At 25.7% G+C, this 21,389-nt stretch overlaps 5 protein-coding genes across 25 annotated transcripts; 2 read left to right on the top strand and 3 right to left on the bottom strand.

Moving 5' to 3' along the window:
* Nucleotides 1-313: 313 nt before the first annotated feature.
* LOC122534889 lies at nt 314-2,072 on the bottom strand. Its single transcript, XM_043665946.1, has 4 exons — nt 1,915-2,072; nt 1,131-1,349; nt 834-1,026; nt 314-546 (listed from the first exon to the last, which is right to left on the bottom strand). Exons 1-4 carry the CDS (start codon nt 1,981-1,983, stop codon nt 437-439), a joined length of 591 nt encoding a protein of 196 aa, XP_043521881.1. The 5' UTR covers nt 1,984-2,072; the 3' UTR covers nt 314-436.
* On the bottom strand, nt 1,541-16,179 carry LOC122534890 (succinate dehydrogenase assembly factor 4, mitochondrial-like). Of its 2 annotated transcripts, XM_043665948.1 has the most exons (4): nt 16,083-16,179; nt 15,926-16,018; nt 15,649-15,845; nt 1,541-1,564 (listed from the first exon to the last, which is right to left on the bottom strand). In XM_043665948.1, the coding sequence occupies exons 1-3, from the start codon at nt 16,177-16,179 to the stop codon at nt 15,676-15,678; spliced, it is 360 nt and encodes a 119-aa protein (XP_043521883.1). In that variant the 3' UTR covers nt 1,541-1,564; nt 15,649-15,675. The 2 variants fall into 2 exon arrangements, with proteins under 2 accessions (XP_043521883.1, XP_043521882.1); XM_043665947.1 differs by lacking the exon at nt 1,541-1,564 and having other exon boundaries at nt 15,546-15,845.
* LOC122534887 (protein polybromo-1) lies at nt 2,756-14,247 on the top strand. Of its 9 annotated transcripts, none has more exons than XM_043665926.1 (28): nt 2,756-2,830; nt 3,537-3,651; nt 3,726-3,971; nt 4,063-4,191; nt 4,260-4,439; nt 4,521-4,965; nt 5,052-5,164; nt 5,232-5,330; nt 5,404-5,466; nt 5,694-5,846; nt 5,912-6,079; nt 6,137-6,303; nt 6,662-6,956; nt 7,641-7,733; nt 7,876-8,081; nt 8,166-8,505; nt 8,605-9,189; nt 9,260-9,417; nt 9,513-9,685; nt 9,799-9,971; nt 10,106-10,177; nt 11,022-11,204; nt 11,435-11,557; nt 12,055-12,298; nt 12,378-12,528; nt 12,614-12,663; nt 12,751-12,868; nt 12,958-14,247. In XM_043665926.1, the coding sequence occupies exons 2-28, from the start codon at nt 3,547-3,549 to the stop codon at nt 13,172-13,174; spliced, it is 5,049 nt and encodes a 1,682-aa protein (XP_043521861.1). In that variant the 5' UTR covers nt 2,756-2,830; nt 3,537-3,546; the 3' UTR covers nt 13,175-14,247. The 9 variants fall into 9 exon arrangements, with proteins under 9 accessions (XP_043521861.1, XP_043521858.1, XP_043521860.1 ...); XM_043665923.1 differs by having other exon boundaries at nt 2,761-2,905; XM_043665925.1 differs by lacking the exon at nt 2,756-2,830 and adding an exon at nt 3,268-3,456.
* On the top strand, nt 10,020-21,352 carry LOC122534888 (pyruvate dehydrogenase E1 component subunit beta, mitochondrial-like). Of its 12 annotated transcripts, none has more exons than XM_043665937.1 (5): nt 14,901-15,016; nt 16,665-16,726; nt 19,103-19,105; nt 19,289-19,378; nt 19,535-21,352. In XM_043665937.1, the coding sequence occupies exon 5, from the start codon at nt 19,748-19,750 to the stop codon at nt 21,218-21,220; it is 1,473 nt and encodes a 490-aa protein (XP_043521872.1). In that variant the 5' UTR covers nt 14,901-15,016; nt 16,665-16,726; nt 19,103-19,105; nt 19,289-19,378; nt 19,535-19,747; the 3' UTR covers nt 21,221-21,352. The 12 variants fall into 12 exon arrangements, with proteins under 12 accessions (XP_043521874.1, XP_043521878.1, XP_043521871.1 ...); XM_043665938.1 differs by lacking the exon at nt 14,901-15,016 and adding an exon at nt 16,038-16,084; XM_043665936.1 differs by lacking the exon at nt 19,103-19,105 and having other exon boundaries at nt 14,883-14,901; nt 16,665-16,729.
* LOC122534891 lies at nt 14,565-15,301 on the bottom strand. Its single transcript, XM_043665949.1, has 3 exons — nt 15,175-15,301; nt 15,014-15,109; nt 14,565-14,907 (listed from the first exon to the last, which is right to left on the bottom strand). Exons 1-3 carry the CDS (start codon nt 15,290-15,292, stop codon nt 14,768-14,770), a joined length of 354 nt encoding a protein of 117 aa, XP_043521884.1. The 5' UTR covers nt 15,293-15,301; the 3' UTR covers nt 14,565-14,767.
* Nucleotides 21,353-21,389: the final 37 nt, after the last annotated feature.

Here is a 21,389-nt window from a genome sequence, read left to right as displayed (position 1 = left end):
AGAACACTTTTACTTAATTATATTATTAAGTAAATAATATCATTAAATCGTAATATTTTTATGTATCATAAAATATATACCCTGTTATTTAATTAAGCATTCATAACCCAGGATATCAGGACTGAGATTTGATGAAAAAAAAAGAGGAATATTTACGAATGAAATATCGATATCCAATATGAATACATGAATACATTGCATACTCGATAATAATTGAAAAAGCAATGGACGTTAAAATAGATAGAAATCCTGTTACTAATACAAATATCTATGACTGAACATATACAAATATTGTATAATAAAATTTTATTTCAAGAGAATTATTTAATTTATTAAAATGTTTTCCTATTAATCTTACACAGAATAATTATATTAAACAATTTCGTGTATACAATACACTGTATTTTTTTACTACATTTCTAAACATAAGTTAAATTTATTTTTTTGCACTAATTCCACTGATAGGGTTGACTTCAAGTAGTTGCATACGTTCCAGTTGTGCAAGTCTATTTTCCAAATTAAATGATTCTGGTAATGGTGGATATGCTGCAAGATTCCACATTATATAACATTAAACAAGTAAAAAATTTAAATGTTTATATACTTAAAATAAAATACTTTCTATGATTAATTTACCTAAAATATTAAATGTTAATTCTAATAACGCAAATTTCTCAATTTTATATTTTAATCCTATTTATAATGATATTTTGTCATAATAAAATGTTAAAAACTTTATAAAATTATAATTAATTATTTAATTTGTAAATTATATTAAGAAATATATTTTTTGAATGTATGTGAATAAATGTATTATACATTTTTAAACTCACCAAAAACTTTGAGAAACATTATTACCCAAATACTAAAAGCTACACCAATAAGAGCTAATCCAAGGGCTCCTTTCCATTCTCCATTTGGAGCCTGGAATTCACTAAATGTTTGACGAAAACTGGCTCGATATAATGCTTTTTTTTCATCTATTGATAATTTTTTCCAATCACCTTTCTCTTTCTCCCGCAGTGCCTGGATAAAGATAATGTTAAATAAGATATAAATTGGTTACAAAATAATATTTAAAGACTAAATTTTATAAATTATGTTTAAAATGCTGTAAGTATAATAATTACCACTATATCAGGAGTATTTGCTTTGAAACGAATTGCAGGTAATGGAAAATCACATCGATCTAAGTAAGCTGCTTCTCCATTCCATCCATGACCTACTACATCTCTATTGCCAATTTTATCAGGTATATCAGGTACTCCTGATAAACAACGAATGGAATTTGCATACTTTGGAGCTGTTTGTCGTAAGCAAGATAGCAATACTTTGTTTGCCATTGTGTTCTAAAATTAATATTATTTAATATGATGATATCAAATATACAGTAACATGTTATACACATACAATAATTAAATAAAATTTAATAGTTATAAAATAAAAATGAAACAAAATTTTTCTCACTATAGTTTTAAGTATAAGTTGTAATGTCGATTTAATTAATGTATGTTAAAATACATTGCAATTGAATGTAAATCTTATTTTATATATATATATATATCCAATTTTCCATGATTTATGATTGAAGAAATGTTTCAGTGAAATAAATTTCAAGTGCAAATATAAATTTGATTGTTACATAAAATTATAAGAATAAATATTAATAATTCTAGATGACATAGTTCCTCACGTCGAATTTATATTTTGAGATAATATCACACATTGATCGCCATACCTTTTGGTTATCTAACAACCAAATAGCATCTTTTATTAAAAAATTTATTTAACAAAATACATTTACATTTATTGCAGTAGCATAGTAATTTATTACATTAAAATTGCATGTTTGCTTATCATTATAATATTTATCAATCACACAAAATAATGTAAATTTATTACGTAAAAACTTACGTTCTTTGGCAAGCCCAATTCCAGAAGAATCGAAATGGCGACCAGGGTGGTTAAATCACAGTTACACATATAGTCATACAATGTTATGCATTATTGTGTTAAGTATCGAACTTTAAACTATCGATACATAACAATCGATTTTTAAATAGCAACAGTTAGTACACATTAAAAGCAGTTCGGTTTTTAATTTTTTTGTAGCAGTGTAATCTTAGAAAAATTAAGGAAAAGTTTGATTTTAATACACAATTTACTTTTATATAATTCATATGTGTATACGTAGTTAACATTATATCATAATTATAAATAATTATAAAAATCCATAAAAAAGATCTTTTTTTTGTGGATTGAATTCTTTTTCTTCATTTATATACTATTTGTGATGTATGAAAATTGTGCTAAATTGTCAAAATAGAAATCATAGTTATTGTATCATTATTATATAGCGAATTATTATGTTAGAATGTAATTAAAAATGGATAGTTTTTTCAACAGTGGAGTAAACAATGCAGAGTTGGTAAAATATAATATAAATACATTGTTATAAGTTCTGAACAACTATAATACCAAAACATAATTATTTATTTCAAAAGTATTTTCTTCTGTATGAAAAATCTTTTATTAGGTCATTCATTGTAATAGTCTTTGCAATACTTTCGTTAGACATACATATATTTCTATCTATTATATAGGGATTACAGGGATATTAAAGGATACATTTTATAAAATATGTACATATGTGGAAATGTTTAAAATGTATCTACCTTATCGACTAAGTAAATTTATATAGGAAAGGACATATGAAGTAGTCTCTATTTCTGGCTATAGGATCGTACAATTCGTGTGATTATAAACCCGCGGTTGCTTACGGCATGGCGTTAGCCAAGTCGTGTGTCATCGTGCGTTGCAGATGAAAAGTGTAATACATTTGTAACGCTTTTGTTTTACATGTTGTATACTAATGAAAAACTTTTTATACAAATTTTAACGACAGGTGAGAATTTCAGAGAATGATAACACCAGTGCCTCAGAAGATAAAATGATGATATTTGTGAATGAACAGAGTTAAAGATACAGTGAGGTTTTGATATGGCGGCAAATTTTACTTTGATGATACGTTACAAACTTCTGTGGTACTTCTTAGTTGTTTCATCGGTTATTCAAGTGTGAACGTTTTGTAGTTTTTATACCAAATTTCAATCAAGATGAATTTATTTACAGCATTACGTTAAAAAATTGAAATGCTGTATATTTGTGCATTTTGAAGCACAGTGGCGACATATCATGGCGGCGAAATTTTCTTAGCTGCAGTTGTGTATCTCGATTATTTTCATACTTAATACGTACGCTAAGGAATTTCTTTGTAAAGTAATACTTAGTAAATTGATATATTGTATATGAAATTCTTTTTTATAAAATCTCTATCCATATTTTGGTTTTGTGCATTCAAGTGATATAATTACATTGTATTAGCCAGGCATAACATGTAGTTAATCATTTCTGTGTATATCCTTTACATTGGCATCATGACTTAGATGTGAAATTGTAATACAATAGTTCCATATTGATATGAAGTATTAATGTATGTTCATTTGTGCATACATTTATTTTGCATGATTTTTAAGATTGTTCAAGATGAACAAGCGCCGTAGAACATCTTCAGTTGCAAGTCGAGGCACAGAAGATGATGGTGATGATATACCACCTGAACCAACAAAGAGACGGAAAAAAATAGATCCTGTAAGTTGAAATCACTTTCAATAAAAATTTCAATGATTGGCCTAACGTTAATATTTATTTTATTAAATATTTAGAGTGACCTGTGCCAACAGTTATATGATGTTCTACGTAATCAAAAGAAAGAAGATGGAACATTATTATGTGATGCATTTATACGTGTGCCTAAACGTAGACAAGAACCAGGTTATTATGAAGTTGTAACAAATCCTATAGACCTACTAAAGGTTCAGCAGAAACTAAAAACCGATGAATACAGGGACATGGATGATTTAGCAGCTGATATTCAACTCATGGTTAATAATGCAAAAGCCTTTTATATGGTAATATATATTGATTTTTGCAAGAGCATATAAAACAAAATATTATCTTAGGTTAATATTTAAGTTAACTACTAATACTATTTCGAAATAGCGTACATCTCCTGAATATAAAGATGCCACTGAACTTTGGGAATTATGTATAAATACAAAAAATCGTATTATGGAAGAATATGAAGATCCAGAACCTAAAGGAAAACTTATTTTAAAAGTAGGACGACTGGTCAGTAAAAATGTAATTATATACAATAGTTAATCTATAAATGTAATAATGTAATGTTAATTATACAGGCTAGGAAAGTTACAACGAAACAAGAAGATGCAGAAGATACATCTGAAAGTTCTACAAATCCCGATGAAGAGACAATGCAACAATTCGAAGATTTATTTGCAGCAGTTATGACAGCAACAGATCCAACTGATAATAATAGACCATTGCATACAATGTTTCAACTTAAACCATCTAAAAAAGTTTGAAAATTCTTATTGATGAAATATTAATATATTGTTGATTTAAACAAATTTATTATATGACGAATTTTATGTTTTCAGTTATATCCAGAATATTATGATGTAATTGAAACACCAGTAGATTTAAAAACAGTTGCACGAAAAATTCAAGAAGGAGCCTATAGTAGCATTACAGATATGGAAAAAGATTTAATGCTAATGTGTCGTAATGCTTGTCAATTTAATGAACCTGGTTCTCAAATTTACAAAGATGCAAAGCTTTTAAAGAAGATCATTACTGCAGCAGCAAGAAAGCAAGATATTGGATTAAGCAGTACTGTTCCGAAAATTGCAACAACCGCACCGTCAACAAGAAGTAAAAGAGGAAGTCGTACTATGGCACAATCTTTAATAGCTCAAACTGCAACATTACCTGATGAAGACGAAGAAAGTGATGATGAAGAAGAAGAACCTGCGGAAACTGAAGAAGCTGATAATCCACAATGGCAATTATTTCAAACTATCAGAACAGCACCTAATAATCAAGGTACTGTATGAAATACCTTTCTAAAATATAATATTGACAATCAAAGACATTTTACAATAATAATATTGAATAACTTTTTTTATAAGGAGTTAGAATGAGTGAATATTTTTGGAAACTGCCATCAAAAAGGTTATATCCTGATTATTACAAAACGATAAAAAATCCTATTTCTTTATTACAAATTCGTACTAAGATAAAGGTAATTAGTAAAAATATAAATTTTGATATCTTGTAAGTTATTCTTGTTTAATCCATAATTTTTGTAGAAAGGTGAATATGGTACTGTGAGTGAAGTAGCTGGTGATATGAATATTATGTTTGAAAATGCAAAAAAGTATAATATTCATACATCTAGACTATATAAGGTATTAAATATTAATTTAAGAATTTTATGTTTTTAATATATATTATTTATTTACATCAATGTTTCACACACAGAGCGCTGTAAAATTACAAAAAATTATGCAAGAAAAAGTACAAGAACTATTAGAATTTGATCAGGTAAACAAAATTTTATTCTAGTAAAGATATATTATTCCCTTTAAAAATTTTATATTTTTAATATTAATAAAGTTATTTATTTTTTATTCAATAAATAACATTAACAATATAGTAAATAAACAATTTTCAATTTGTATGAATTACTAATGCAAATTTTAAATTAGAAGATTTGTTATATTAAGTATTTTATTTGAATTTTTTATGTGTTTTTTACATTGTATTTATAGGATTCAGATTCAGATAGTGAATTCGAGAATAGTTCTCATCAACCTAAGCTTATTAAACGTGCTTCAAATCTGTTGACACGTGGAAAATATAAAGACAATATACCATTGAAGAAAAGATTGTATGCACTAGTTAAATGTGTTATAGAATACGTTGTAAGTAATTCCAATTTCAATTGTTGAAACTGAAGCTTAACAATACAGAATTTATTATATTATAGTGTGAAGATGGTCGACAACCAATGTTAATGTTTATGGAAAAGCCCTCTAAAAAATTGTATCCAGATTATTATCAAGTAATAGCAGAACCAATTGATATGTTAGCCATCGAGGCTAATATTAAGGCAGAAAAATATCAAAGTGAAAACGAATTAATACAAGATTTTAAGGTATATTTTTTATATTATTATATTTGACTAATATATTTTACATTGATTTCATTTTAGTTAATGTTTAATAATTGTCGTCAATACAATGAAGAAGGTTCTTTAATATATGAAGATGCAAATACTCTTGAGAGAGTTCTAATGGATAAAGTAAAAGAATTAGGTCCTTTACCTGAAATACCTAAACCTACAAAGTCAAGTGCATCTACTCCTACTAGAAACGTTGGGTATGTAGTATTTTAATCTTCAAATACCAGTTGCTTGAGCAATGATGTCAAGTCATTGTGCTTCATATTGACAAAGATTAGTAATAAATTTTGTTATTATTATTTCTTAGCACTATTTTATTATTGTTTAAAAATAATAAAATTTAATTATTTTATTGAACGATACAATAAAAAGATACAATAAAATGATAAACTGTAACAACAAGCGATTTACAAATTGAGTTAAAATAACCCAATATAATATAATTATAAAAATATTGAACTAATTTCGTAAAAAATATCGTAATCAATAATAATTTGTAAATGTATTATATATATTTTATTTAATATATTACATGTATCTTTTTATAATACATAGGAGACCTAAGAAAGTTGTGCCACTACATTTACAAAAATTGAAAACTATGTATGATACTATAAAAGATTATCACGACATAAAAGGGAGGCAGTTATCTTTAATTTTTATGAAATTGCCAAATAAAAATGAATATCCTGATTATTATGAAGTTATTAAACAGCCAATGAATATGGAAAAAATAGCATCCACTTTAAAGAATAATGGATATGAGAATTTGGATGAACTTGTATCAGATTTCATATTAATGTTTGATAATGCTTGCAAGTATAATGAACCTGATTCACAAATATATAAGGTTTGTATATTGATATGCATGTACATTTATACATTTTTAAAATACTTATTTAAAATAAAATTTTTATCAAGTTATTAGTTTAATTTTTAAAAGAAAAAATGTTATATATAATCATTGTTAAAATGTTCTTAATGTTTCAACTTTTATTTTAAAAAAAAATTATTTAAGAAGATAATGACCATTCAGTAATTGTTCAGGTAATTTTTATGATTTCTTTTTTTTTTTTTTTGCAAATATCGAAAAATATTCTATTTTTAATTTATATTTTAATTTAATTTAAAGTAATTCTTATAGTTATAATGAATATATAAGAATAATATGGAAGTCAAAAATTCAATTGAAATTTCGCGCTAAAACATGGAAAGCTCGATCTGTTTACGGTTATAGTTTTTGAGGTTACGTGAAGTTAGCTTCTCTTGTAGCTTTGTCGTTTCATACGTTCTTTATAAGGATTTTATAGAATAATAAGTGACTTTTGTCTGTGAATAAATATAATAATAAAACTGATACAAGTATGCAATTTTATCAAAATAATAATCATAAATTAAACACATGGAAAAGTGTTCAGTGAATATCTGTGAAACTTATAAGTTTGCAAGCTTTTTATACATATATATTATATTGTTGTTCAGAATGTTTGAACAAGGAAATATTAACGACGAAAATAATGTTTCTATACAAAAGGCATTAAAAGTTCGTCCTTGTTTTATTCGTTTAATGAGAGACAAGGAAGTAGATCAACGTTTATCAAAAAAATGCAAGAAGAATGAAACAGAAGTAAACAACTATTCTTTTTAGAATATTATTCATTTAATTTTCTTTTTACAAATTTTATTTGTTAATATATTAATTTAAACAATATTTATTGGTATTAATGTATTTTAAATATAATTTACAATCTATTGAAATCATGTTATAGGATGCTTTAATTTTACAAAGATTAGTTCTTCAAACAAAATTACAATTAAGTGAAGATGAAGAAAGTGTACCAGATGTATCAGCTGCAGTTCAAGAAATATTAGCAACTATCTTTACTGCTCTTTATAATCATCAAGATGAAGAAGGAAGATGTTATTCAGATTCAATGGCAGAACTTCCAGAACATGATATAGTCGATGGAAAAAAGTATGTAATACTTCTAATTTAAATAAATGTTACTTAATAATTTTATTTTATACTATTAATACAATATGAATAATTTAATATTAGAATACGAGGATTATCATTGGATTTAATTAAAAGAAGATTAGATCGTGGAGTATATAAGCGGTTAGATCGTTTCCAAGAAGATGTATTTACATGTTTAGAAAGAGCTAGAAGATTATCACGTACAGATTCGCAACCTTTTGAAGATAGTGTAGAACTTCAAGCATTTTTTTTACGTACCCGTGATGAAGTAACACGTGGGGGAGATTTATTACACTCGCCAGCACTTAACTATACACTTCTTGATCTTTCTGCACAAGTTGCAGAATTAAAGCGTGTTAAACAACAACAAGAACTGTCATTACCTAATGAGGATGAAAGCTGTGATGGCAATGAGACAAAAGTATATGTTATATAAAATTTAATTCTATAATAGTCAATTTATAATAATGAAAGAAAATATTCAATTTTAAAATATTAAATATTTATTTTGTTTATTTAGGATTCTGAAACAAACACTAACACTGAGGGAAGTAATAGTGATAATGGTGGGTCAATGAGTTTTAATCAAGAAGTATATAGAGCTGGAGACTTTGCATATGTAGAACCTACAGAACGAGGCATGGAATATAGTGTGGTTCTTATAGAACGTTTGTGGACAAATGCAGAAGGCCAACAAATGTTATATGGGAATTTATTTTATAGACCAAGTGAAACTTATCATGTAGCATCAAGGAAATTCCTTGACAAAGAATTATTTAAAAGTGATGCACATGTAGCTGTACCATTGGCCAAAGTAGCTGGAAGGTGTTGTGTATTAAGTGTTAAGGATTATTTTAGAATGCAACCCGACGGTTTCTTAGAAAAAGATGTTTATGTATGTGAATCACGATATTCTACAAAAGCAAGGGCTTTTAAAAAAATTAAAGTCTGGAATTTTGATCCAGATCATTTAAAATTAATTCCAAGAGAGAAACCACTAGAACCAAAGCGAGTAATATCAGTATATAAGGAAAGACTAGAAAAACATAAAGAAGAAATTGCTGAATTAGAGGAAGGAGAAAAATTGACAGAAAAAGAAAGACCTGTAAGTGAAATCGATGTATTACAACTAGAAAAGATATTATATATTATATATCATATATCTGTATTTTTAGAACGTGATATTATATAATCCAGATGATACGGAAAATACGTATTATGAACAATATAGTACATGTGCGGGTTCTGTAAAAACTGGAGACTTTGTTTATGTAGCAACAGATGGAGGTAGACAACAAATAGCACAAATTGATGCTATATGGTCGACGAAAGAGTATGTAATATACTTTTTATTATAAACTGCATATTAACATTTTTAACATTTTATTTTATTTTTAACATTTATTGTAAATAATTAATTTTTTTCAGTGGAAAGTGTTATTTTAAAGGCCCATGGTTGTTAATGCCTGCAGAAGTACCACATACGCCTACTAAGTTATTTTATAAACAAGAATTATTTCTATCTACAGTTGATGGCACTCATCCTATTGTGGCTATTGTTGGAAAATGTGTCGTCCTCGACTACGGAGAGTACATTTGTAGTGAGTATATAAGAAAATAATTATAAAATAACCAAACAATTATAAAACAAAAAATACTAACTTATATTTTAAAAAATTATTATAGTTTTATAAAAATTTATATATTTATATAGGTCGACCGACGGAAATTCCAGAAGATGATGTATATATTTGTGAATCGTTATATGATGAAAGTAAAAGTCTTATGAAAAAACTTGGACAAGAAGGTTTAAAAAAATTTAATCATAGTTCAGCAGTAACTGAAGATGAAATCTACTTTTTCCGAAGACCTATTAATCCAGCTAAGGTTCGTATGAAATTTAAGCATTTAAATAATATTCTATGCAAAAAATTTGATAACGATATGTTATTTGATATGCCTGTTATTTGATATGCAACTAACTGAATATCATTGCTTTGCATGTGATGTGTGTGTTATAGGTTCCGGGCGATGTGGCTCAGACGCAAAATCAAATCAAGTCTGTTACTCCTAGTTCAACTCAATTTGAGATGGTAATTTCTATTTATAAATTTTTATCTTTCGGTTAACAATGCAACAAAGATGCATGTTTTCTAACAATCACACGCAAGCTCATATGCAAATTGTTCATCTTAAAAGTTATTGTACAACTTTATCATTGTTACATATTTTGTTACATATGACTTGCATGTGATACAGGTTTTGTATCAATTTGTATCTAAGCATGTTTCTCATTTTATGCCGGCATATTCATTTTTTCTTTCTCTTATTTTTGTTATGTATATATATTTTTTTATTTTACATAATATATTTTTTGAGATTCTATTCTTCTATATAATGGTTATGTAGGACTAGATATTATTTTTAATGGATTTAAATTCAGAGCACCTGTTGGGTTTATCTCTAATACATGTATGTATATACATATATGATATATGTAGAATACCACCAAAAAGTCTCGCTTCCATGTCACTCTAACCCAAATAATATAAAAATGAAGCATTATGCTTTAAGTGGAATGCATACAGTACTAATATCTAAATACCTACAAGATTTAAAGCATTTATGAGGAATTCAATTGAAATATTGAGAAGTTATGTTATGTTATATAGTACTACAGCAGATCTCCTCCTACAAATAATGCCCAGTATATTACAATATTTAATCAGATGAAATAATGATTAAATAAAAACTTGCAATGAGAGATTGTAAGAATTAGTAATATTTATATAAATATCGCGATATTTATAGTCAAAAAAAATTTGTTTAGTTAATAATATTATACAAAATTGTTACATCACTCTAGAATTAAAAAAAGAAACATTCCTATTACATTCGGTAACGGATAATGAACGTAACATAACATAAATGGTATAGGAAGCATCACCATTGTTACCGAAGCTGGAACCCGATGTACTAGGCATGGGAGTAGGATTAGGAGTGGGAGTAGGAGTAGGAGTTGGGGAGGACAGCATGGACGCTGGTGGTCCACCGTCCGTTGGATCTGCAGAAGCTCAACCGGTGCTCTCCAATACTCAGACACCTGTGTCGACTAAAAAGGTAGGCCTTATCGTGACATTATTTGCTTATAACTTGTTCATATATCGCATTTTATTTATTTCATTTTATTTTTGTTTAAAAAAATATGCCAGCATATATATTTTTTGTTTTTGCACCGTTTAAACTTTGTTATCTAACATTAGAACAACAATTAGACATTTTAAAGGTATAATATCAATATTCGTTTTTATAAGACGATGATATTAAAATTTGTGTTTTCTTCTGTTTAGAAAACGGCGGGAAAGAAATTAGTTACGGGCTATATTTTATATTCGAGTAAAATGCGAACGCAGATTACACAAAACAATCCTGAATCATCTTTTGGGGAGATTAGCAGAATTGTTGGTAACGAGGTATTTATTTATTTTTTACTGTTGATTTTTATTTTATTATAAGAATTTATTGAAGAAGAGGAAAGTATGCAGATACAATCTAAATATAATATTATAAAAAAATTTACCGAACTGCTGAAATATTCCGAAAAATTATTCTGCATGCTTCATTTTTCTTTTACATATGACACAAATATATATGACAAAATTATTGTTATTAACATTTTAAAAATATACTTTTTAAATATAAATTATATACAATATAAATTAATCGGAATATCAAAATATTTCATAATTTTTACTTATAATTTATTTATGATAGATTTTTAGCATAGTATGTTATTAAACTGATATATTGTATAGATTATTTATATAACTCAATAGGAAAGTATCTATTATTGAGATTAATTTCTTATCATTTCATATTTAATCATGAAGGAGGTTTGAGAAATTTTTAAGAAATGTCCAAATGTTATTTTAGAAAAAGTGTAATTAAATAAATATTTTTTATATTTCAGTGGAGAAAATTACCAGCAGGAGAAAAACAAGCTTGGGAAGAAAGAGCAATTAAAATGAATGAAGACGGTGGGCAACTTAAAGGAAATAATGTTTCAGTAGGGACTAACGCTTTACAAGATGTAGTTTATGAATGTTGCTGGGATAATTGTGACTGGCAATTTGAAGATATGACCGATTGTATCGACCATTGTATCGCAGAACAAAATGGGCATGTTCAGTCGTCTTTTATTAATGCTGCAAGCGGTAAGTGTAGCTTCTACTCTGTATTATTTTATATATCAGTATAAACAAATTTCAATTTTTGAAATATATGTTTTAATAGATGTAGAATTCCAATGTCAATGGCGTGGCTGTGGTCGTACGAAAAAATCTGTACCTCCATTTCCAAGTGTACAAAGACTTGCAAGGCATGTCAAGGAAGTGCATATCCTTAAATCAAATGGACGTATAATACCTCCTTCGGAAAGAAGCAAGTATGATGTCAAAATGCTGTATAAGAAACCGACATTTTTAAATTTATATTATAGCCTAAGTTTCTATTTACACTTTTTGTTACAGAAACTATATGGCATCAAAAGGTCCAACGATATTGCCACCAATGGAAACAGGTATGTTATTTATTTTTAACGAATTCAAGATTGTATTTATTACAAGTAGTTTTTAACTTTTTTAAAATAATTTCATCTTTTTTTCAGAAACATCAGCAGCTGCAACACAAACAAGTAACATGTCTGGTGCTAAACAACCGGAACCTATGTTCGTTGCTGTTCCTCCAAGACCAAGTCGCGTATTACATTCAGATGCCTACTTACGGTAAGTAAATGGAGTAGTTTTATTGTGATTTAATTTGTACTTATTAATTTATGTTTTATTATTTTACTGCAAATATACTGTAATTGCAGATATATTGAAGCGTTGAACGTAGAAAATCGGTACATATCAAATTGGGACAAACAAATGAATGCTAATCCTGATAATACACAAATTCCTGACGTAACAAAATTGCCTGCGGAATGGCTAGGCAATGGTGTAGGCAACCATGGAAATGTGGTAAATGCCTTATGGACACTCAGGAACATGATGATGCGAGATGTGTTAGCCATCAATAAAACTTTATAGTTTATAACATGTTAAGATTTATAATCTTTAATATTCGATGCTACCTTAAAACTACAATTTTCAGGTCCGTCGATGCTAGATAAAAGACTGAAGATTTATTATTTTGAACAAGTTTATTTATATTTTTAGATTCTTTTTTTTTCATTTTACAACTCAACTTATTTAACTCAATTTAACTTAATTATAACACACATTTTTTAGTGATTTTCAATTTATAATTAGAGCTCACTAAAAAATTGATTTTCTTATTACAAGATTTTCAATGACAAATAATAGATCTGCAATATATTTATCGCAATTCAACTTAGCAAAAAATTAATTTTTTTTTTTTAGACGAAAACTATGCTATGAGCATATTATTTTCGATACATCGTCTATGGATCTGTTAGGAGTAGAAGGAAAATACTACGCTATAAGAATCACCACTTTGTAAATATCTCGCTATTTTTAATTTTAACTTTTCATAAAAAAATTTTGTATTTTGTGTATCGCGCATCATGAAAGTGACTTGATAATTACTGTATTCATACTGTAAAATGGAACTGTACTGTAAATATAAAATAATGCACTTTAGAAAATGCTCTGATATAGAAAATGCTATCATTGCATCTATGAATATTGATTTTATGTCATATAATCATACGTTTTTAACGTAATATTTTCACTTACTTTTTAAAATAACTTTGATATAAAAAGTATTTAATAATCATTACTTGTGAATTTTTTTATGATATTGATTTAATACTTCAATAAGTAATATTATTAAAGTGTATATAATTACAGATAAAAATAATTTTTTATAGCATAGAATTGGATAAAATTTTCCTTATTAAATCTTAGATTATAAAATATATTATATATATGGATGAAGGTAACATAAATTGTTTATTTTGAGATTTGATTTATTATGTTGAAGCTAAAAACGTACAATTACGGTCTACAATTGCATTTAATTATCAATTTATATAAAAAAAAGTGTCATTACATTTTGTTAACTTATTGAACCTAAAAACACAATTTTTGTTACTGTATCATTTATAAATAAAATTGATTGTTCTTATTAAAAAGTGAAATTGGTTACTTTTAAATGACCAAGTTACTTATTAAATGAAAGTAATATTTTATTTATTATTTCATAAAAATTATAAAAAATTGATAATATAGTATTACTTTATTTATATAATATTTCTATTATACTTAATTATTTGTTTTCTAATTATTTTCTTCTATCATTAAGCCTAATATATATAATTTAAATAATATGGCCATATTAAAGCATAAAAAAATAAATTTAAATTGCAATTTTAATAATTGTATTTTATAGTAATATTTAATAATTTCAATTTTATTTTAATTTTTGAAATTAAAAAAGATGTTATAATTATTATTTTATTGTAGAATAAAATATTTAATTTTGCATAGTACTAACTACTCTTAGTATGTAAAACATTAGACGAAATTTCCAATATTATTAATTAACAAATAACGTTTACTAGTTAATTATATAAATTTCATAGATTTAAATTAATTGAAATTGTTACTTCTTTATATTTTACTTATATATTGAAATGAATAGTTACACAAAAATTTGAATTAAAAGTCGCTCACTCGCCCACCAGTTTGCCAATCCCCCCACTTTGTTGGATCTTTTTCACTATTTGTTATTAGTTCTCCATTAGTTGGATCAGTTTCCACTAGTACTAAGTCCACGAAACGTTCTTTTGGTGGTATTCCTATTATTATATATTATTTTATGATAATTGTATGTAAATTTATAACAGTGAACCCTCATATTAATTTCAACTATTATTATGGTTACATATTATAAGTTTCACTTACTAGGTATGGGTTGCAATTTTAATTTTCTATGAAATTGTTTCATTCTTAATGATTCTTTTTTTTCAGTTTTTGTCTCTTTAATTCGCAATAAATTACCTGTAGTAAAAAAGTATCCAATGTAAAGTTATTAAAGTTATTATTATACAAATGGAAATTTATACCTGTTGAAAATTCTTTAGATTTATATTCATTATATGATTTTGCAGAAATTCGATTTATGGAATCGAATATACGGACGTTAATACATCTTAAAACGAACTTTAGTTTCAATATATCCATATTTGTAATATCTTAAGTAATTAAAAAGAATTTTTTAATTTCGGAAAGTATTCTTTTGTTATATTTTTGACAGCATATTTCTTGCAAATACATGCAATCTACATATGTGTAATTTTCTAGTTGTCAAATGTTTTATACGTAATTCAATTCTGTGTGTAATTTAATATTTAACAGAATGAAGTTACATGTTTTTGTTTAAACAGAATATTTATTACATATTTTATATACAATGATTTCTTTTATTTTAATTTAAATTATTATATTATACACGTTTTTTTTAAATTTTATTTTTATACTTGCATAGTTATGTTTTTATTTGTATACACTATTTTATCTATATACACTTCTATAGACACTATACTTTTTATGTACACTAAATATATTTAAAAATCTGTTACACGACCTTTCCTTTCCCAATCACCATATCGTGTTGGTTCTGGTCCACGTGGACCTCCTACTTCGCCTGTTTCTGGATTAGTATTATTTGGAAATGGTTTCAATGGCTCTTTTTCTTGATAAGGATGTTTACCTTCTTCCAGTTCTTCCAGCTTCTCTGTTGCATATTAAACAATTTTATTTTATAAATACTATTTTCATGAATTTCTGTAAATTTTTTAAACAGAAATAAAATACCTATAGGGGTACGTTCTCTTAATTTTTTTCTAAATTCGCGCATTCTTGGACTTTCGTTTGTGTCATTCTTTTTTGAAAAAAGAACTTGAAATTCTAAAAATTAATTTGTTAAATTAGTGTTAAATTCAATGTTATATTTGATTTTGAAAGTACTTACGTGTATGTAGAAATTTAATTGAAATTTTTGTATTTTCATGACTTGTTTTTAGCAATTTATTAAAAGCTATGACACTTGTAAACATAACCTTATCCATTGTAACTTATATTTTTCTATAGTAAAAGCGAGATTATGTCATACTGAAAATACGTAAGAGTACTTAATGAATTATTAATGGTTTTATTGCACAATGTTATTATACATATATAAGACTTTACATCATATTTACAGTTGAGCATAAGAGCATATGAAAAATATTCAATGCAGTAGATATTAAGATGACGAACTATATAAATATGCATGAATGCAATAAAAATGATAAATTAGTATATTAATAAAATATCGAATCCTATATATGTATAACAGCCGAATTTATTTGTGAAACTATAAACTTTCATTTGAATCAAGTTTATTTGATTAAGTCACTAAATCTCATTACTTGAATTTTATTATACTGTTAAATAATATGTCAATAAAGATAAAAATAAAAATTAAATATTATATTATTTATAAGTTGTAATTTTATAAAAAAGAGTAAAGAATTATGAAAAATTAAGACTTATTTTTTGATTTGATTTACAGATAGAAGTAATGAATGGATAAACACGTGCCTATCTCTGGAATTATGATTTCATGGACAATTAGTGGTGAGATTCTTATTCATTATTAATTTAATATAAAGTAGCTTTTATTAAGTCTCGTTGGTATTTTATGTTTAGGGTAGTGTAGTCAATTATAATAATACTGATAAAAATTTAAACTTTATATATATTAGAATTAAAATAAAATACTCTCAGAAATGTACTTTTAAAAAGGTTAGATTTAAAAACTTGGTGTATGTACATACACATATCACTTCTTTATATTCTTTCATATTAGTATGAAATACATATTACCTTATTTATTTTTATGATATTAACAAAATACATTAATTTTGGTGACAAAAATATTGTTTTACATTATTAATATTGCTATCAGAAACTTATATAAGTATATTAGACATGACACTTAAACAAGAACCTAAATATCTTCATTGTTTTTGGAAATATAAAAGACTTTATTAATGAAAGTTGTTCACAGAGAAGTCTTTTTGTAGATGGAACAGTTTCAAAATTACCTTTATTTTTTAAAGTGGAATAATATATTTTTTTATCCACTGATACATTTTTTAAATTTAGTTATTAATCCTCTATAATATAATAAAAAGCATTAAAAGTATTAACTATATAAAAATATTATAGAGTATGAATACAAGAACTTTTGTTTTTCTTATATTGATTAATAGATAAAAAAATGTATCATTTTATTTGTAAAAGTAAAGGAGACCTCTAAAACCTCAAGTGAGCAAATGAGCAAATTATTCTGATAATTTGTTTTAAACACCGTGTATATGTATTTATATTTCCAAAAACAGTAATTGTTTTAAGTAGGCCATGGAAAAGTGATTTTATATTTTTGTATTTTGGATGAAGTTTAAAATATATTGAAATTAATAAGTTTTATGTAGTCTTTAAATTTTTATGCAAAACATTTTCCCTTTGGACAATAAAATGGTCATTAATAACTAATAATGTATATTGGTCAAAAGATTAATATTTTAATATAAGTAATTTGTTATACAAGTATATCACCTAACCTATAATATACAAAAGAGGAAAATAGAAAATTATTGTTCTAGCTTAAATTTTACAATCTTAAAATATATAACATATATTACGCTACAATTATATTGTTATGTTTTAAAATGCATTTCATATGCTTCTTAAGAAGTGGTATATTATCAAAGAGATGTATTTTACAAAGGCAAAGTTCTAAATCTGTTACAAATATGACTGTAAGAAATGCATTAAATGCAGCTCTTGATGAAGAATTGGCAAGAGATGAAAAAGTATTTATTTTGGGAGAGGAAGTTGCACAATATGACGGTGCATATAAAATAACAAAAGATCTTTGGAAAAAATATGGTGACAAAAGATTAATAGATACACCAATAACAGAAGCTGGATTTTGTGGTATAGCTATTGGAGCAGCACTTGCTGGTTTAAGACCAATATGTGAACTTATGACATTTAATTTTGCAATGCAGTCTATTGATCGAATAGTAAATGGTGCTGCTAAAAATTTGTATATGACTGGTGGAAAATATTCTGTACCTGTAGTATTTCGTGGACCAAATGGGAATGCTAAAGGTTTAGCAGCACAACATTCTCAGTGTTTTGCTGCATGGTACATGAGTGTACCTGGTTTAAAAGTTCTTTCACCAACAACTTGTGAAGATTATAGAGGTAGTTTAAAAGCTGCTGTTCGAGATCCTGATCCAGTTATAATGTTAGAAAGTGAAGTTCTATATAATACGGAATTTCCTGTATCAGATGAAGCTATGGATAAAGATTTTGTCATACCTATTGGTAAAGCTAAAATTGAAAAACTTGGTAAAGATATTACTTTAATTGCACATGGTCAAGCAACTTTGTACACAATGCAAGCAGCTGAAATTCTGGCAGGAGAAGGGATAGAAGCAGAAGTGATTAATTTACGTTCTCTTAGACCAGTAGATTGGAATGCAATTTTTAAATCTGTAACAAAAACTCACAGACTTATGAGTGTTGAATTAGGATGGCCGGTGTGTGGAGTAGGTTCTGAAATTATAGCAACAGTAATGGAAAATCCAGTATTTTTTCAACTTGATGCACCAGCTGTCCGTTGCACTGGAGTTGATGTACCTATGCCATATGCAGAAAATATTGAATATGAATGTACACCAAAAGATCATCATATTGTAGATTTTGCTAAAAAAGTTTGTGGTGTAAAAAAATAATTCTACTACATGTTTGAGAATAAAAATTTATAAAAAATTTTGTTTAATATAAAAATTGTTTAATTTTTTGTATAGTGTAACAAAATATATTTACAATAAATTAAAGCTAATAAAATACATATATCTGCAATAATATTGCATTTATACAGAATTAAACATATAGAATAAATTTATGATTTTGTGATTGTAAAAATGAATTTAGAATGTATATATGTATATTATGGCTTTAAAAAATAAAATTCTTATTCTGTTATATTAGGATATTAACATTGAATGAATAATTGCATTATTAAATTAAGTTTTAAAAATTCTTTTGTTATGTAAAAGGTTTGTTATATTAAAAGGTTGATTCATTTAGAGATGACAGTGTGTATAATCCTGTTTTCAGAATATTTAAATCCAATGCTGCATTGATGACCTCGATGTGAACATATAAATCATTGTACAAAAGAAATTCATTTATAACTTAATTTCATAGGTATGTCATATTTATAATATAAAAAAAAAATTAATTTTAATTAAAAATTAATTGTTGTGTTTGATAATTGATAAACTAATATATTGAAAAATAATGTAATAAAAATAAAGAAAATATAATATAAAAAAATAATGTAATTTAACTATTTATTTTTAGCTATACACTCTTGTCATGTAACAATTTTGGGTTGAAGAAGGAATACCTTACATAAATAATGTATTTCAAATCTTATCTATATGTTGCAATAAGAAAATGTTTGCTAGACATTTATATCAACAATTGAAAAGAAATTTGGAATGAACTTTAATAAAATAAATATAATTAATACAAGTAATATTAAATTAAAATATTACTATATTATATTAAAGAATGTATGAAGCACGAAGGAAAATTTTTTGGTTTGCAATAATTAGTAGAATAATAGTCTTAAGTTTACAATTTATCTTTAATTTGTTATGTCCTGATCATGATGCAGATGCATTTAAAAGTCCTACTGATAATTCTGAACAAATTTCATTATATGACAGTTTAATAACAATTTTATTTGGCGGTCTTGCACGATGGGATGGTGAATATTTTTTACATATTGCAAAATATGGTTATACATATGAAAATACTTTAGCTTTTTATCCATTGTATCCTTTGTTAATTCGAATTATTTCTGTTCCCATAAAGAATATATTTTTTGTGTTAAATATTCATAGTTCTGTACTTATTGCAGCTATGTTAGTTAATGTTATATGTTTTGTAAAATCTGCTGTTATATTTTATGATCTCAGTAAGACAGTGTTAAAAACAACAAATGTAGCTTATAAAGCTGCAATATTGTATTGCATAAATCCAGCTACCATATTTTTTTCAGCTGCTTATTCAGAATCTTTATTTGCATATTTAACGTATTATAGTATGTTAAGATCCATTAAATTAGATCCATATGTATCTTTTCCAATAAGTTTATCCATTCTTACAAGATCTAATGGTGTGATTAATATTGGTTTTCCTATATATTATCAGTTGCAAAAATTATCCTATGATTATTCAAAAAAACATGCAAACTTTTCATTAAAAACATTCTGTCAATTTATGTTTAAAGCAAGCACTTTAAAAAGTTTTTGTATAATGTTTAATATAATAATTATATCAATAATTCCATTTATTTTACTACAAATACATAATTATCTTATGTTTTGCATTCCTAACTTAAATTTAATATTTATTCCTGAACATATTGTTAATTTCGGTATAATGAATAATTTAGTATTACCTGGTAATAGTTATGTAGAATGGTGTCATTTAAAAATTCCAATGGCATATTCTTATATACAAAAGAAGTATTGGAATTTGGGATTTTTGAATTATTATGAAATAAAACAAATACCAAATTTTATCTTAGCATTTCCAATATTGTATATTATGATGAAATGTATAAAAGAATTTTTTTTTGAACATAAAAAGTATTTCTATACATTAGGATTTATTAAAAATACTGAAGATAATGTACAAACTGAAAGAAAAAAATATCCAATTGAAATGTTAGTATTTGTTATTCATGGTTTATTTTTAAATATTTTTTGTATTTTATTTGTACATATTCAAGTAAGTACTCGTTTAATAAGTTCAGCAAGTCCTTTAATATATTGGTATTGTGCTTTATTAATATGCTATACATCTTATAATAATGATAATTTATATGATGAGAAGGAAAACGTATTTTCTAAATGGAAAATATTTTTCTTAACAAAGAAGGAGTACAGTTTGAAGGATAAACTTATATTTTCCTATTTTCTAGGATATGGAATTGTAGGTTGTTTTATGTTTTCAAACTTTTTACCATGGACATAGTTTATATAGATGCGCATATTGTAATGAATATACATATGAATATATGTACAAAAAATGTAAAATGTCACTGTACAAAAAACGTATAATTAAATATAAATATAATGTACATTATTGTATTATTAAGTAAATAATTATATTTCTAGATACAAATTATTCAATAATTATTAAA

Source organism: Frieseomelitta varia, unplaced genomic scaffold (assembly GCF_011392965.1).
Source record: "Frieseomelitta varia isolate USP_RPSP 00005682 unplaced genomic scaffold, Fvar_1.2 scaffold_648, whole genome shotgun sequence".
Taxonomy (NCBI): Eukaryota; Metazoa; Arthropoda; class Insecta; order Hymenoptera; family Apidae; genus Frieseomelitta; species Frieseomelitta varia.
The sequence above is the reverse complement of the archived record's forward strand: the minus strand, read 5'-3'. Positions and strand labels throughout refer to the sequence as shown.